At 37.2% G+C, this 15,518-nt stretch overlaps 2 protein-coding genes and 1 long non-coding RNA gene across 3 annotated transcripts; 2 read left to right on the top strand and 1 right to left on the bottom strand.

Moving 5' to 3' along the window:
- The first annotated feature begins 452 nt into the window (after nt 1-452).
- Nucleotides 453-9,834, top strand: LOC114728042 (probable serine/threonine protein phosphatase 2A regulatory subunit B''delta). Its single transcript, XM_028914855.1, has 13 exons — nt 453-1,088; nt 1,678-1,917; nt 2,090-2,195; nt 2,365-2,464; nt 5,295-5,400; nt 5,728-5,818; nt 7,355-7,496; nt 7,654-7,801; nt 7,913-8,022; nt 8,353-8,509; nt 8,714-8,839; nt 8,937-9,087; nt 9,395-9,834. The coding sequence occupies exons 1-12, from the start codon at nt 939-941 to the stop codon at nt 9,075-9,077; spliced, it is 1,617 nt and encodes a 538-aa protein (XP_028770688.1). The 5' UTR covers nt 453-938; the 3' UTR covers nt 9,078-9,087; nt 9,395-9,834.
- Nucleotides 2,213-13,675, bottom strand: LOC114728045 (uncharacterized). Its single transcript, XR_003738630.1, has 3 exons — nt 13,603-13,675; nt 9,651-9,662; nt 2,213-2,224 (listed from the first exon to the last, which is right to left on the bottom strand). It is a non-coding gene; the product is annotated as an uncharacterized LOC114728045 (long non-coding RNA).
- On the top strand, nt 13,111-15,130 carry LOC114728043 (phosphoenolpyruvate carboxylase kinase 2). The gene is made up of 2 exons (XM_028914856.1): nt 13,111-14,060; nt 14,287-15,130. The coding sequence occupies exons 1-2, from the start codon at nt 13,226-13,228 to the stop codon at nt 14,331-14,333; spliced, it is 882 nt and encodes a 293-aa protein (XP_028770689.1). The 5' UTR covers nt 13,111-13,225; the 3' UTR covers nt 14,334-15,130.
- Nucleotides 15,131-15,518: the final 388 nt, after the last annotated feature.

Here is a 15,518-nt window from a genome sequence, read left to right as displayed (position 1 = left end):
ATTATGCATTAAATATATATAGATAAATAATTTATTTTTATAAAAAATACAAACAAACTAAAAATAAAGGAAATAGTTTAACTAAATAGAGCTGAAATAATTAAAATCAAAATCGACCTACATCTATTTTTAATTTTTTTGGCTATAGAAGGACATTCTGATCTTTTAATAATATTAAAAAAAAATAGTTAAATCTCTTGGCCTGATTAAAAATTTATTAACCAACGCTGCTGCTGGTCAAAAAAAAAACCAACGCTGCCACGTCACTTACAACAGGGGAATGGCGAGCCATGCCTCCAAAATTTTAGGGATTGGGTTTAAAGATTCTAAACTTCAGGGACGAACATCAACAGTACTAAAAGTACAAGAACCAAATGTTTTATTTTCGCCTTATTTTATATGCGGGCCGGATCGCCGTTTGCCCCAAATCGTCCATCCATTCTCCTTTGCAGCACGAGTAAACGTGTTAACTCTTCAGTTGCGCGACTTTTTTCTTGTCATCGTTTTCCTTTCTTCTCCCTGGTTCCATTTATTATTTAAAATCAATTGTTCATGTGTACAAAACGATTTCTCCTTTCTCCCTCCAAATTTGCGTGGATCTCTAGACAATTTTCCTCCTCCTCCTGGTCATTTCACTCTCATTCGCTTGTAATTCTTTTCTCCCGGATCACCCGCACCGTTCTCGTTCTTCGTCATAACCTGTTAATAAATTCGATCCCTGAAAGATCTAGGGTTCCCGATTAACTTACACCTCCCAATCTGTCAATCTCAAGCGCATTTTTCCCTTTTCATTTTAGAATCTAATTGATATTTGGCTTCTCGATTCAAAGGCATTGAAAGTTAACTTGCCCAACTCTTGGAAATTAATCAAGGATTCGATTCGATCTATATGTTGCTCATTGGTTTTGGATGTGAATGAGAGATAGGGATTGGTTTGGATGAACATGGAAGTTGTTAGTGACGTGGCGGCGTTGGACGTCGATTTATTGCAGCTCCCGGAGTTGTCTGCGTTAGCCCTCAAGTCTAACCTAAACTTTGTCGAGAAGCTCTTCGAGCAGTGGCTATCGCTTCCCGAGAGTAATCGAGTGGTAGGATTCATTCGATAATTTCGGAATCGGCATGTGGATAGATTGTGTATTTCAAAAGCCTCGTTAGGTTGTCTTTGGTCTGTGTTAGAATTTGACATGTACTCTTGTATGGGCACGAATCTTGTCGGCTATATCCATGAGTAAAGAACGAGGTATCGTGCAACCAATTACGATATCAAAAGGGGAATAGCAGGACTTCTGGTTTTCAGATTTCGGTAGTTTTGGAAAAATTAGTAGAATCCCGTTATTAGAGACATGATACATATTTCTACCATGAAGTTTGAATACCGAATACATTGCCAAAGGACAGTAGTGCGCCCAATTTAATTTCAATATATTTCTATTGTATTCTATGTAGCTGCCTCTAGAGGAATATGACTTATCTCTGGTTCTTTCTGCTCATTCAAAAGGGGGAATTAATTCCAAAATGGGAATGTCCATAGTAATGAAAGTGCGGAATGCTGTTAACAAGGAGATACCTTTCTGGTTTTTTGTTTCATGTGCTGAAGTTCTTTTTACCCTCTGAATAATTTACAAAAAATGAGCATTTGTGATTTTTATCTCGTGTCTCTTTTCTTAATGTCTGTAGGTATCATCTCTGCTTAGTGAAGCCAAGTCTGGCGTCCCCTTGAATGTCCCAGGTGCGTGCTCCAGTCCCAATGCAGCAAGCAATTCTCTGCCTTCAATGTTTCCTGCTGGGACTGCACCTCCTCTTTCGCCAAGAAGTACGTCTGGCTCCCCTCGTATAGTGAAACAAAGGGTTGGCCTTTCTAATTTAAGTTCTCCTTTGAAAGTTGTCAGCGAGCCAGTCAAAGAATTGATACCTCAGGTTAGTCAAGTCTGACGTGTTTTCTTAGTCTTTTCTGTTTGACACGCATCTTTAGTGCCTAGCCTTGCAGCTGAAAGTGTGTTGGGATTTTTTTTCCTTCCCCCTTTTTTTCTATTTTTAATCTCAGGTTTCGTGTCATTCTTTTTTGATAAATACTCTTACATTCTTGCAGTTTTACTTTCAACATGGGCGCCCACCTCGAAGTGAACTGAAAGAACAATGCTTGTTTAGAGTTGATCAGTTATTTTATGGTCACTTAGATGGACTGCAGATGCATGGTGAGATATCACAAATATATCTATGTTGCCTGAAGGGCCAGTTTGATGCAGCTTGGGAAAACAAGTGATTTTTAATTAAGTTGCATATTTAAGCTTCGTAAATAATCACTCCTTAATCCCAACAACCATCTCTAAGAATTATGTCCTACTTGTTTCTTTGGTGTGCCAGAATTCAAATCAGTTACCAAGGAAGTCTGCAGGCTGCCATCTTTCTTTTCAACATCTATTTTCAGAAAGATTGACACCAAAGGAACTGGTTTTGTGACAAGGTGTGGATTTCAATTTTTCTTGACGAAACTTTTGTTGCACCCTCCTTTTTTAATCCGGATCAGATTGTCATCCTGACGCTGGATCAAATTAAAACTATATCTGCTGAAACTTGTTTGGTTGCCATGCCCCCCCCCCCCCCCAAAAAAAAAAAAATCCCTCTTTTTAACCTGATAACCAGATTTGTTTTTGAAGGAGTTACCAACCATCAATGCTCGTTCTGTTAGATTGCTTAGGCCCTATAAAGTTTAGACCAGATGGAGTTAAACTAATACAATCTCTGTTTATATGCCCTTTAATGTAAAGGATTGTCTGGCCAGTTAATTTTATATAGTTGTAACCATGTAACTTGACCCACCCACGCCAATGGAGAAGAAGAATATGCAATGATAAGAAATCTTGTGTAATGTTTTTCGATGAAAATAACTATATCTATCTTCATTTGCTAATAAATAGTCATATCATCATCGTTACAAGCATTGTTGCCCTTGTCTTCATTTACTAAAATAACTATATTGTTGCTAATATGTTGTGGCCATCTTCGCCGCCACCATTATGTGTAATCAGTATTGATGTTGCCATCTCTATTACTTTCATCATCGCTAACATTTATGCTCTGTTTGGATAGAAAGAAAGAAAGAAAATAGAGAGAAGAAAAAACTAGAGGGAAAATATTATCATCCCTCTTGCTTGGATAGATGAGAGAAAATAGAGAGGCAAGAAAATTAATAAATATCCAAATGACTAAAATGTCCTTATCAAAATATATCATATTTAAAATTAAATTAAATTAAATATTGCAATAGAAAAATTATACTAACATTGGTATCATCAAATAATTAAAATCAAGTTATTTAGTTGATATATATTTTCAGATTATTATATTTTAAAGCCAAATTATTTAATAAAAATATTGTTTTAAGATAAAAAATAAAAAATGAATAAATTTTTAAATATAATAAAAGAAAAAAAATATGGAGAGTAAGAGATAGTAGGGGTAGTCATGGAAATTTTGTTTTCCTTCCCAAATCTCTCCATATATGGAGAGAAAATTTGGAGAGAAAATGAGGCATGGGGCCCACTTTATTTTCTCCCCTACTTTTCTTTCCTCTCACATTTTCTCTCTTATCCAAGCAAGAGAAAAGTTGTTTCCCCTCATGTTTTCTTCTCTTGTTTTCTCTCCTCCTTAATTTTCTCTCAATCCAAGCAAGGGGTTAATGCTACTTTCACCCTTACTACCTCCATCTTACCACTGCATGATTGTTGCCATCATTGTTCCTACCACTGCTAATTCATCTTATTGCCGCAAGCATTTTGCCCACCACAACATCCCATTATTTCCGTCGGAGAATTACAGTAAAGTCCTAAGCAAAGAAAATAATTACTTGTAAGTCCTAATGACAAGTGAGCAGTTATCATTTACTATCTTGGAACTTGTCATTTCAGGTTACTCTATTATCACTAGGACTTTTTAGTATCATATTTCTTACTTGGGACATCATAGCAATTCTCCTTACTTCTCCTTGCCACCATTTCCCCCATCATTGGTTGCTTGTCATCTTGCGTTACAACCACAACTACCATTGCCAACACGCCAGCTCCAGAATGACTTCCTTTGCCTTGCTGTTGCTACTAATGCTGTTATCATTATGCTGCCACGCTATATTAATGTTCCTTTCCCCACCATCACTACTATCACTACTATCACTACTATCATGTTAAAACAAGAGTATATAATATTATTTACATCTTGTGATAATATTTTCGTACTAGCAACAAACATGTTATGTATGCTGGTGCAACTAACACGTGATATTATTAAAGGCTTTTAACAGTGGATATTTTATACATTACTATCCACTGCTACTGATACTATCCGTCTTTACCCTTTAGGGTGTGCTAAACAGTGCCTTAGGAATTAAAGGCTGTAGCAATTAAGGCTAAGAAGGGAGAAACTAGGCTTGCAAAGAAGGGGTATATATATTATTTGGCTGAGTTTGTGTCTCTTGTGCTTGTGGCTAAACAAGAACTCATCCTAGCAAATTGCCATTTTAACGTGACAGTATTCTTCTAGGCATCCTGTTATAATCAATAGCCAGATTGCTCCTGTATCTGAAAACTTGGTGATGCGTAGGACTGGAATTCATATAAATGAGATGTTTAAGAACTTACAGGTGTACATTATGGCTCTGAAATTTTACTTTATGAAATGTTTCACCTATGAATCCGACTGCCTAAGTATAATCACATGCATACCAGCAGTGTCTTGTTTTCTGGTTGTTGCGAGATGGAAAGAGGTGCCTCCTACAACTGTGAACCGCCATTATATTTTACCCCTCCCATTCTCCTGTATGCTACACCTCTCAATTTTGATGCACTACTCTTTTATGGCCTTTTCAATCTGTGCAATGATTCCAAACCATCTATGATATGACCCAAACATCCCTTTAATTTCCTGTCAGTCACTTTGTGCACGGTAACTCTTCTAGACTTCTTTAAAGTGAGAGCTATTGCCGTTCTCATTATTAAATCGATCATTGATTGAACCTTCATCAAGTTCCTATTATGGCTGAGTCAGAGTTGTGTCCATCACTATTTAATGATGTTTCTTGTGATTACTTTTCCTTGTCTAGACATTGCTTACATGTTTTTACACTGGATATTATGCCGATTCATCTATTGTGTGGAAGACATTATGGGTTGTTGTTTAAAGTAAACTTGGTTTACGCAGTGTTCTCCTCTCCAGAGTGTAGGGATAATAGTTAAATGGTGTTGCTTCCTGTAATAAATTGTTTATAAACGGTCATGGTTAAATCCGTGCTTTTACTGTAGGAATGCATTCATTGATTATTGGATTAATGGCAACATGTTGACTATGGATATGGCGACTCAAATATACACTATTTTAAAGCAACCAGATCTCAAGTACCTTACGCAGGTTTTTTTGTTCTATTTCTTTTTCCTACTTTTCAGCTTGTTTAACTTTCTTCTCTTCCATCAAAATAATGGCTGTTAGTTTTGTGATATGAAATAGAATGAGAAGAGAATATAATGATTAAAGTGATTTTATAGATGAAAAATATCTTTCTTGCGCCTTAACAAAAAAGGAATAATGTAAAGAAACAAATATTGTTGAGTTACTATAACTGCCTGACTTGCACCATTCAAACAAGGTGTAGGAGAGTTCTTTTAGGGAAGTATTTATTTTCTTGGCTAATCATATTTGTATTCACATAATTGATAATGATATTTCACATCATTTCAGGATGACTTTAAACCTGTACTAAGGGAGCTTTTGGCAACCCACCCAGGGCTGGAATTCCTTCAGAGTACACCTGAGTTTCAAGAGAGATATGGTTTGTCCTCAGGCTTGGCTTTAAAGTTGTAAATACATGATCATTTAACCATATATATTGGCAAAATGATATTATGCCACTTAAAAGTTAGAAATCTGCGTGATGATTTCTGACTGCAGAAGTTGCTAGGAGATCTGTCAGGCTCCAACAATGCTGAGTTGAAATTAGTCTTACAATAAAATTAATCTTTGGTTTCTTATCTTCGATTTGTGTGGTAACACAATTCTATATAGCTGCAACTAGGCAATTTTGCAACAAAGATGCATCGGGCCTCATTTTCATTTTCTTTCAATTGTTCTTAGGGTTGTCAATGAATTACTAGCGAACAAAAAATTATTTAACAAGTACCCATATATGGCTTTCATTTTGTCTATGCTTTTTTTCATCCTTGCACTGCTAAAATATATATTCCTTTGCTTTGGGGGTGTTTGGATGGAGACTAAATCATGATTTTAAAAGTGTTTTTACAGTATACAAAATAAATATATAAAGAAGTTTGCCTCGGTTTACAAAAAAGTATTTTTTAAAAACACTGAAGAGGTGGTTGGATAGAATCAAACCATGGTTTGGAAAATAGCTTCTGGAAATAGATTTTAGAAATTGATTTTGGAAGAATGAATTTTGAGAATAGATTTTGAAAAAAGTGATTTTGATAAAGTGAAAATGTTTGGATGGTTGTTATTAGAATCTCTCTCTCTTTTTTTTTTTATGTGCGAATTACTCAAAATAACAAAAGTTAATATGATAATTAGATTAAAATATATTTTAATTTATATTTTTTTTTGAAATAATAAATTATATGTGAAAAAATATAATTAATTAATATTACCTCCAGTCCTTAGTATAAGAGCTAATTGGATATTCAATTTGATTTTGAATATAAGATACCAATCTGTTTTATCTCACACATTTATCCATTTTTTAAAGTAGTCCTCATGTTAATTTGTACTTGTTAAAGGTTCTATCAATAGTAGTTCCAATGCACATCATTAACAAGTATTTGAGAGAATGCAATACCTATTTATTATAAATAAATAATTTAACTAATTTTCTTAATATTGACAAATTAGTTGTCAAGCTCTTCTATGAAGGATCGAAAGTAGTAATATATATTTTTATATCACAAACCATGGTTTTATACCTTCAAAAGTAAAAAAAAATTCACTTCATGGGAAATCATGGTTTTAGACCCAAAACCATGGTTTTCAAATCAAAAGTGATTTTGCAAAAAATTAAGGTGTTTGGTTATTTTTATTCAAACCATGTTTCAAATTCAAAAGTGATTTTGAGAAAAAATGTGGTGTTTGGATAATTTTCTCTCAAAACCATGGTTTGAAGAAATATCCAAACACCCCTTTATTGGGTAATCCCCCCTTTATCTGTGTGTTGAATACCAGGTAGGAGAACTAGTAGGGAAGTTTACTTCAAAGTTGTTTTTTGATGTCTAGGCATATACTGGTTTTTGTTGTCATGATTATTGGTATAATATTTCCCCCTGGGTGCAATCCTTCTTAACTTGTCTTTCCAATGGCCCAGCTGAAACTGTAATATACAGAATATATTACTACATAAATAGATCTGGGAATGGTCGTCTTACCCTGAGGGAACTGAAGCGTGGAAACATAATTGATGCAATGCAACATGCTGACGAAGAAGAAGACATTAACAAGGTTTTGAGGTAGACATGTTGTGTGAATACAGCATTAAATTAATTTCATCCTCAAAATATTCTTTTAAAGAAAAAAGCAGCTCCATTGCTACCTGATCAAATATAGTGTTATATCGCCTTAATCCTTTTTTTTTAAAAAAAAAATCTTTTTTGCACCCTTACGCAGGTACTTCTCTTATGAGCATTTCTATGTTATATACTGCAAGTTTTGGGAGCTGGATACGGATCACGATTTCTTGATAGACAAAGAGAATCTTATTAGATATGGCAACCACGCACTTACCTATCGAATTGTTGATAGAATATTTTCTCAGGTTTTTGTGGATTAGATATTGCATTTTTTGAGAGTAGATTTCTATTGTTGTCAGGAGCAACCCCTCCCCTTTGAAATTATATAATTTTGAGTTGATTCAATATAATCACAGGTTCCCAGAAAGTTTACGAGCAAGGCTGAGGGGAAGATGGGATATGAAGATTTTGTTTACTTTATACTGTCAGAAGAGGATAAATCATCTGAGCCTAGTCTTGAGTATTGGTAGTCTTTCCCTCTTTTATTTGTCTTGGAATATTTACTGTTTTCTTTTATCTATAAAATGTCAATAGGTGGGGTGGTTGGAGGAAATTTTAATAGTGTGACAAGAAGTTGATTGATAAAGTTGTATTTTACTTGAGCCCAATGTCTTAAGAATTAGACTGAATCGACCAGTCCAATTGAGAAACACGTCTGTTTGGTTTGGAACGCTTCACAAAAATCGATCATGTTGAGAGTTGGTGGAAAACCAAAAAACCAAATGTAGAACTTAAATATTGACCTGCACCTGTCATTGACTTGCTGTTTGAGCTGACTTTGAATTGCCATACTTAGGTTCAAGTGCATTGATTTGGATGCAAATGGAGTTCTGATGCGGAATGAGCTGCAATTTTTTTATGAGGAGCAATTGCACCGGATGGAGTGCATGGCTCAAGAGCCTGTGCTTTTTGAGGACATCCTGTGCCAGATAATTGACATGATTGGACCTGAGGTTTGCCCTTCTCTCTCCTACTGGTTGATTTTTCCCCCCTTGTGTTATGTGAAATTCCCAAGTTTTACCGTCTAGGAAGATGGCATATCACGACTTGTTCTATATAATCATGCCTTGCGTTTTACCCCTTCCTCTTGCTATATACATGTCCTGCATGCTGTATCTAACGTTATTTTATGCCAAAATAAACTCTTCATTGTGCAGAACGAGAGCTATATAACTCTGCGTGACCTGAAAGGCAGTAAACTCTCTGGAAGTGTTTTTAATATCCTGTTCAATCTAAACAAGTTCATGGCCTTCGAAACTCATGACCCATTTTTGATTCGTCAGGTGCGTGAAATATCATATCCCAAGTAACAGAAACATGAAGTTGGTGAGTTTGGCCATGGCTGACATTTTCCTTAACGTATCTGTCACATGTGAATAGGAACGTGAAAATCCAACGTGGACAGAGTGGGATCGCTTTGCTCATAGAGAATATATTAGGCTTTCAATGGAAGAAGATGTAGAAGATGCCTCTAATGGGAGCGCAGAAGTGTGGGACGAATCACTGGAAGCTCCCTTTTAAGACTTGTTATGTAAGTGCTTATGTCGAAATTATGATGGTGGCATGGTGCTGTGGCTATCGTCTGACAAATGCTCTGTGTTTAATGCGGTTATGCCTCCTACAGCGTGCAAACTGGGGTGCTATTTGTATGACTTTAAGCTTCCTAGATGACTTCTTGATAGTTATAGTCGTGAATATTGTGCTCTGAAGAAACTTGGGAGTTGTGAATTTTGTGCTTTGTGGTTTCAGACAAAATGTTATGACTTCATTCGTTTTTTTGCTTGGACCTGCGTGGGAAACTTGGTCTCAATTAATCATGTGCAAATCTATGAATACAGGGATAGAGAAAGATGAATGCCCCCGAGCTGATGGACCGGCTATTGTTCAGACACTGGATTGAGGATCGGCTTTTAAGTGGATGGTGCCAACTCAACCCTAAGATAGGGAAATTCCGAGCTTCACCTCAAATGTGTTTTTGATGGGCATTGGGCAAGCAGCGACAATATTCAGGGCTTTCGCTGGTAGTGACAAATATTGCGGCCATTATCAGGGAAGTTTTGTTGCGTTGTTGCAATGACCATACTAAGTGAGGACGATCGTGGAGAGCTGCTAGGTTGAATTAATTGATCTCATTGAATACGCTTGTTATTTTGGGGCTCCTAAATTAATGAACACATGTGGCAAAGTTAATTTTGAAGGTCTGTTAGTGGTTTGCTTCCATAATATTGAGACACTTATCTCTGATTTGATGAGAGTTGATTTGTTTTTCCATTTGTGCTTCTAGTTGTTTACTGCCCGACCTTAATTTTCTCTTTAGCCGCGCTTTAGAATTTGGAGAGCTCAGTTTTTCGTCACCTCAATCTTGCGTATATATTTCACGGTAAATGTTGAGATTAACACGAGAAGCATTGACTTTTCAGTTCTATTTGAGTACATACGATGCTGGAGGAAATTAGATTGAACCGGCTTATTAGATCATAGAATTGATAAATTGGTCATAGTTCTAATTTGATCCAGATCCAATAGGATATTCGATATATTTTTTAGTTTCTAATTGTGTCCGGCATCATTTTTTTTAAATATATAGAGAAGGCCACAAAATTAACTAGGATTAGTGGAATAGCCCCCTAGTCCTCCCCCCCCCCCCCCCGACTTCGGCTTCCGGCGGCAATGCTGCTGTCCACTCCACATGGAGGGTGACTCATGAATTGGCGATGTGAGTGTAAATTTTATGGGATGGCAGTGTTCATGAATCATGAATAGCAGTAGAATTATTGGATTTCCTGCCCAAGTGGATATTTTATGATTAATATGACTCAATTTTTCAGTCAACAAGGAAATATTGCCTTTGGTATATATATGGGTTAGTTAGGAATTATATTTCATTATAAATATAAAATTTTAACTCACTTTATTTTTTAAATTTATAATTTATTTTTTAAAATATCTCTATTAAGTACACAAATCATTGAGGTTTCTATTGAAAGATAATCATAATTAAAATAATATTTTTAAAAAATTAATTTGCATTTGTTAGACATTACTTATTTAACTACCAGTTTTTTATGAAAACCAAATCATAATTTTAAAATATACTAAATAAATATATGAAAAAATTTATCTTAAATTTAAAAAAAAAAATTTTAAAAGTTTCTGGGTGTTTAAAATTAACTTTTACATCACACCAAGTAGGGGGAGCAAGAGCCTGGGTGGCCGTACAAAAGAATGTCCGCAATCAAAGGTTCCGTACCCTGATGAAGTAGTAGTATCCGATACAATCGTCCACCTGTACCTCTCACTGTCCAGCAACATATTCAGGAATCAGCGAAAGCAAAAGGGTCGACAAGATGCGATCCATAACGTCTCGATGACTAGATATCATGATGGCTGAAGGCTTTTTTGTTTTTATTTTTGAATGATAAGCTGGGTACATCCTATCAGGCACGGAAAAAAAAAAAAAAAGACAAGCAACGGCAAAACAGAACAGAAGAGCAACATCTCAAGGCTTTTCAACATCTGGTATGGATGGCTGCTCCTTATTCATGATTTGAAAATTTTAAAACATTTTTTCCAATTAAAAATTAAATATAAATGTTGTAATATATTTATTATTTTCATTATATTAAATTTATTTTTTAATAATACGATTTATTTATGTTATTAGAAAATATAAAAATGGAATGCCAAAATAAAAATGACTATTTTATTATTTTACACAGAAAATAATTGTTTTATTACTTACTATGCTCATTGTAAACATTTTTATCCTATCAGACGTATAAACTATTATATACTCATTCCTTTGAACATGGTAATATATTTGCAGTAACGCGGTCGGTCGTCTTCTTTCTAATAAATCTTAATTGAAATTGGAATTTATATATATATTTACAGGATATTCCATTCCAGTCACTGGGATAGTGAGTTGGGCTGTGGCGGAGCATTTTCTAGATCACGAATACAAAATCATGGAAGAAAGACTCCACGGCTCCTCTTCAATTGGTTTTAACCAATAATTTGAATAACGTGATTTAGTTAATTATTTCTTATAATAAGAAATGAGGGAGTATCAAATAATGGCGGAAATGAAACTTAAAAGGGGGAGAAGTGGGGGTGGCATCTTGCATGCCTGTGAACAGGCTTATTTTATAATAAATAGTTTTTGACAAGCATATAAATAATTTAATGATGGTGAGGACATGACCGATCAACCACTATATGAATACTTTTTGATAAAAATCAGGCAGTGCGATGGTGCAATCCCCTTACTCATACGTGAAGGACTACTGGACTGGCACTTACCCCGAATGGATTCATGAATACATCGCTGATTATTGGGATTTTTTTATTTTGAGAAAAAGAAGAAGAAATCAAACAATTGTCTGTTTTGATATTTAAGGACTCTAGCCTTATCCGGACCTTGTCTGGCGTGATATGAGCTTTATCAGCGAGGCCTTTTGAGTTACTGCCATTATGTTGGTCAGGCCTGGATGGCATGCGTAGCCTCCGCCACTGTTTACATCCGAAATCCAGAGGGGGTAAAAGAGAAGGCAAGGGCCTTTCTTTGGTTCAGACCACAAATAAAAGAATAAAGACTCGCTAAAGTAAAACTAATCATGACTTTTAATGATATTGCAGTAGTACAGTCGGCCGGTTGCAGTCGCCATGGCCAATATCGAATTTATGATCTTTTTCTCTGATTGAGAGTGATGCAAGCCGTGACGATAAAACATGACGGGCTCTCCCCACGACGATGAAGCTTGTTGTTTTCTGGGATTTAAACAATGGGTGATATAGTCCTCTTTTCTTTGTCAGTCCCACATCCAGAGTGATGATTATTATTTATATTATCAGGGCTGAGTCAGCCAGTGTGGGATTAAAGGCTTAATAAGCTTCACATACGGTGAGCCAGATTGCTGGTCGTTTGGTGCATGGTTTCTTGGATCCAACTAACGTACATTTTTAATTCTGTGACTTATGAATTAGGTAGCTGATAATCATAACCATATATATATGTATATATAGTCCAAGTTATAGAACGCGAGTCTGTGTGCCCCGTCGCATTTGAATGTTCCTATTTAATTATTAGCAACTAATTAATTAAAATATGTATGTATAATTCTGGTTCTACGTGAAGTAGTTATGTCTTCCATAAAAAAATAAAGCTAATTTGGAACTATCATTGGCATAGATTCCATAGCATTTTGTGTACATACTTGTAATTGAAACCAATGTGTTTTCATGCTTTGGCTATACTAATTACTCCCAGTATCATGTGACGCACAAGCCAATCAAATCACGAAATCACTGAACAGTAACGGCGGCATAGGTTAAGTTAAATTTGTGGGTCAAAAGGTCAAACCCAGAAAAGGGGGGGAAGAGACGAAGAGCAATAGTGCTTGAAAATGATGAGAAGGGTGGCGGAGGAGGAACGCCTGAGGAGAAGGGTAAGAGAATTTGAAGAATTGGAAAATTGGGCCATGAGAGAGAGAGAGAGAGAGAGAGAGAGAGAGAGAGAGATCAGAGAGAGAGAGAGAGAGAGAGTGTGTGTCAACAGAATCAAAACGTGGCAAGGTCTTGGTCGCAGTACCCACCCTCCCATCGAATATTCCAAGGCATCGCTCCGAGCTTCGATCTCCAAACCTATTCTCCCTTCTCTCTATAAATAAATGCCCCACCTCCCAGTCCTCTCCCCATCCTTCCCCCTCCAACCCTATAATAGTATAATGTGTGAGCAACTCAAAGGGCAGTACCAGTTGTGCCAAGAGATCGGTCGTGGTCGGTTCGGCACCGTCTTCCGCTGCTTCCACTCCGTCTCTAACGATTTCTTCGCCTGTAAAGTCATCGACAAGCGCCTTCTCACCGATTCCATCGACCGCGAGTGCCTCCAGAATGAACCCAAGTACATGGCTCTCCTCTCCCCCCACCCTCATATTCTTCAGATTTTCGACGTCTTCGAGGACGAAGACTTCCTCTCCGTTGTTGTCGAGCTCTGTGAGCCCCTCACTCTCCTCGACCGCATCATAGATCGCCCCTTGCTGGAGACTGAGGCCGCTTCCGTCATGAAGCAGCTCCTAGAAGCGATTGCGCATTGCCATCGTCTCGGCATAGCCCACAGGGACATCAAGCCCGACAATATTTTGTTCGATTCCCAGAATAATCTTAAGGTCGCGGACTTTGGATCGGCTGAGTGGTTCGGCGACGGAGGGACCATGAGCGGGGTGGTGGGGACGCCGCATTATGTGGCGCCGGAGGTGCTGCTGGGAAGACCGTACAACGAGAAAGTAGATGTATGGAGTAGTGGAGTGATATTGTACATAATGTTGTCAGGGATTCCGCCTTTTTACGGAGAATCGGCCGAAGACAGCTTTGAGGCTGTGTTGAGGGCTAATCTGAGGTTTCCGTCTAGAGTTTTCAGGTCCGTGTCTTCTGCTGCTAAGGATCTAATGAGGAAGATGATGTGCAGGGATGCATCCAGGCGATTATCTGCAGAGCAAGCCCTGAGTATGTTTTTTTTTTTTATTAATCTCTCTCTCTCTCTCTCCCCTTTTTGTTTCGAGTATACTGGTCGAAAATTTAATTAATCGGGTGATTTTGCTTCAATCGTTTTGCCTGCTCCTGTGCCTTGAGATTCGGATAATTAATTGGCGGTATACTGTGAAACTAAATGCATTTTAGTGAGTGGGGTTTTGGGATTTCAGTGCTGATAAGCGAAATGGTCGGTTTGCAGGGCACCCTTGGATCCTGAGCGGAGGAGAGGCCACCGATCTGACTTGAAAAATGGGGAACACGCGAACCAACAATTGAACAAATTTTGCCTCTGTATATTTGTTCTTCGTTGCTTCCGTCCGGCCGTGAAAGCTCCAATAAGATTCGCAGGCAGTCTTCCGCTAGGATCTATCTCCGGGACGAGCAGAGCCTTCAGCCTGTAGATTCCAAAGCGAACGAGCTCCGCTAGTTCTTTCTTTTTGATATGTAAAATTTCTGGAGATGTAGAGTAGAGAGCATCTGAAACTGAGCTGTAGATACACGTGGTTTGAGCATCCTGCTTTATGGGTATCAGATGGTTTTGTAATTTGCTTTGCGTCCTAAAAAGTTAATAGGAAGTGAGGAAGCAGGGGCATATCCTACCCCTCTTTGAAGCAGGGCCATGTTTCTGGTTCTTGTTTTTCCTGTAATGGGAGTGGTTTGGACTGTGAATGCTTTTAATCCTGTAATTCTGATCTGTTCCTCCCCCGCTAGGCTGTGGTGTGAAGAGTTAATTAAATAAATACAAGTATGATAAGATATGGAGAAAAAGACGAGGGGCAGTACTGGTAATTTAGTACCACTTATCAGGTCTCACGGGTTGAAGATGGTGTCGTCACGCATGGCGTTTTCAGCTGGAAATTAGAATGGAGGAAGGGTGGGTCTACCTACCAGTCCCCACGGTTCAGCTTCAAAAAAAAACAATATATATATATAAATTTCTAGAATCAAAGCGGAAGTCATGTAACATCCCAATATAAGCGCAAGAATTTCTGGGGTTATTGTATTCGTGCCCGTTAATTAATGAATACTATATTTTGGCCTCTTATCATATCCTCTATAGACCATAGTACTCAGTCACGTCAGATTTCATGGGTGTTTTGATAAAAATCAAACTATAGTTTCAGAAGTGTTTTTACGGATTACGAAGTAAATATATAGAGGAGATTATCTCGTTTTGTAAAAAAGTACTTTTAAAACTGCGATTTTAAGAATGCCAAACACTCCCTTCATCTATCTCTTGATCCGCACTCTACGGACTCCGGAGGACTAAACCTCCCACCGCCCATCATTTCTCAGTTTCATGGTTGGCCGCTAACAGTAAATATATTAAATTCTAGCCTAGCCCCTCAAATCTCAATGTCATTAGTCTTGTGTAAATTAAACCAAACGTTTTATATTTAAATACACGTTTGAACTTCGCATATCACCTTG

The sequence above is a fragment of the Neltuma alba genome, unplaced genomic scaffold (assembly GCF_004799145.2).
Source record: "Neltuma alba isolate B1F8T4 unplaced genomic scaffold, ASM479914v2 tig00012518_pilon, whole genome shotgun sequence".
In the NCBI taxonomy this organism is placed as follows: Eukaryota; Viridiplantae; Streptophyta; class Magnoliopsida; order Fabales; family Fabaceae; genus Neltuma; species Neltuma alba.
The sequence above is the reverse complement of the archived record's forward strand: the minus strand, read 5'-3'. Positions and strand labels throughout refer to the sequence as shown.

Excerpts from the sequence above, each read along its gene's own strand:
- LOC114728042 (XM_028914855.1), top strand. The coding sequence starts at position 939 with ATGAACATGGAAGTTGTTAGTGACGTGGCGGCGTTGGACGTCGATTTA. Across the intron at positions 1,918-2,089 it reads TCAAAGAATTGATACCTCAG|TTTTACTTTCAACATGGGCG; the intron begins GTTAGTCAAGTC and ends ACATTCTTGCAG. Across the intron at positions 8,510-8,713 it reads TTGACATGATTGGACCTGAG|AACGAGAGCTATATAACTCT; the intron begins GTTTGCCCTTCT and ends TTCATTGTGCAG.
- LOC114728043 (XM_028914856.1), top strand. The coding sequence starts at position 13,226 with ATGCCCCACCTCCCAGTCCTCTCCCCATCCTTCCCCCTCCAACCCTAT. Across the intron at positions 14,061-14,286 it reads ATCTGCAGAGCAAGCCCTGA|GGCACCCTTGGATCCTGAGC; the intron begins GTATGTTTTTTT and ends GTCGGTTTGCAG.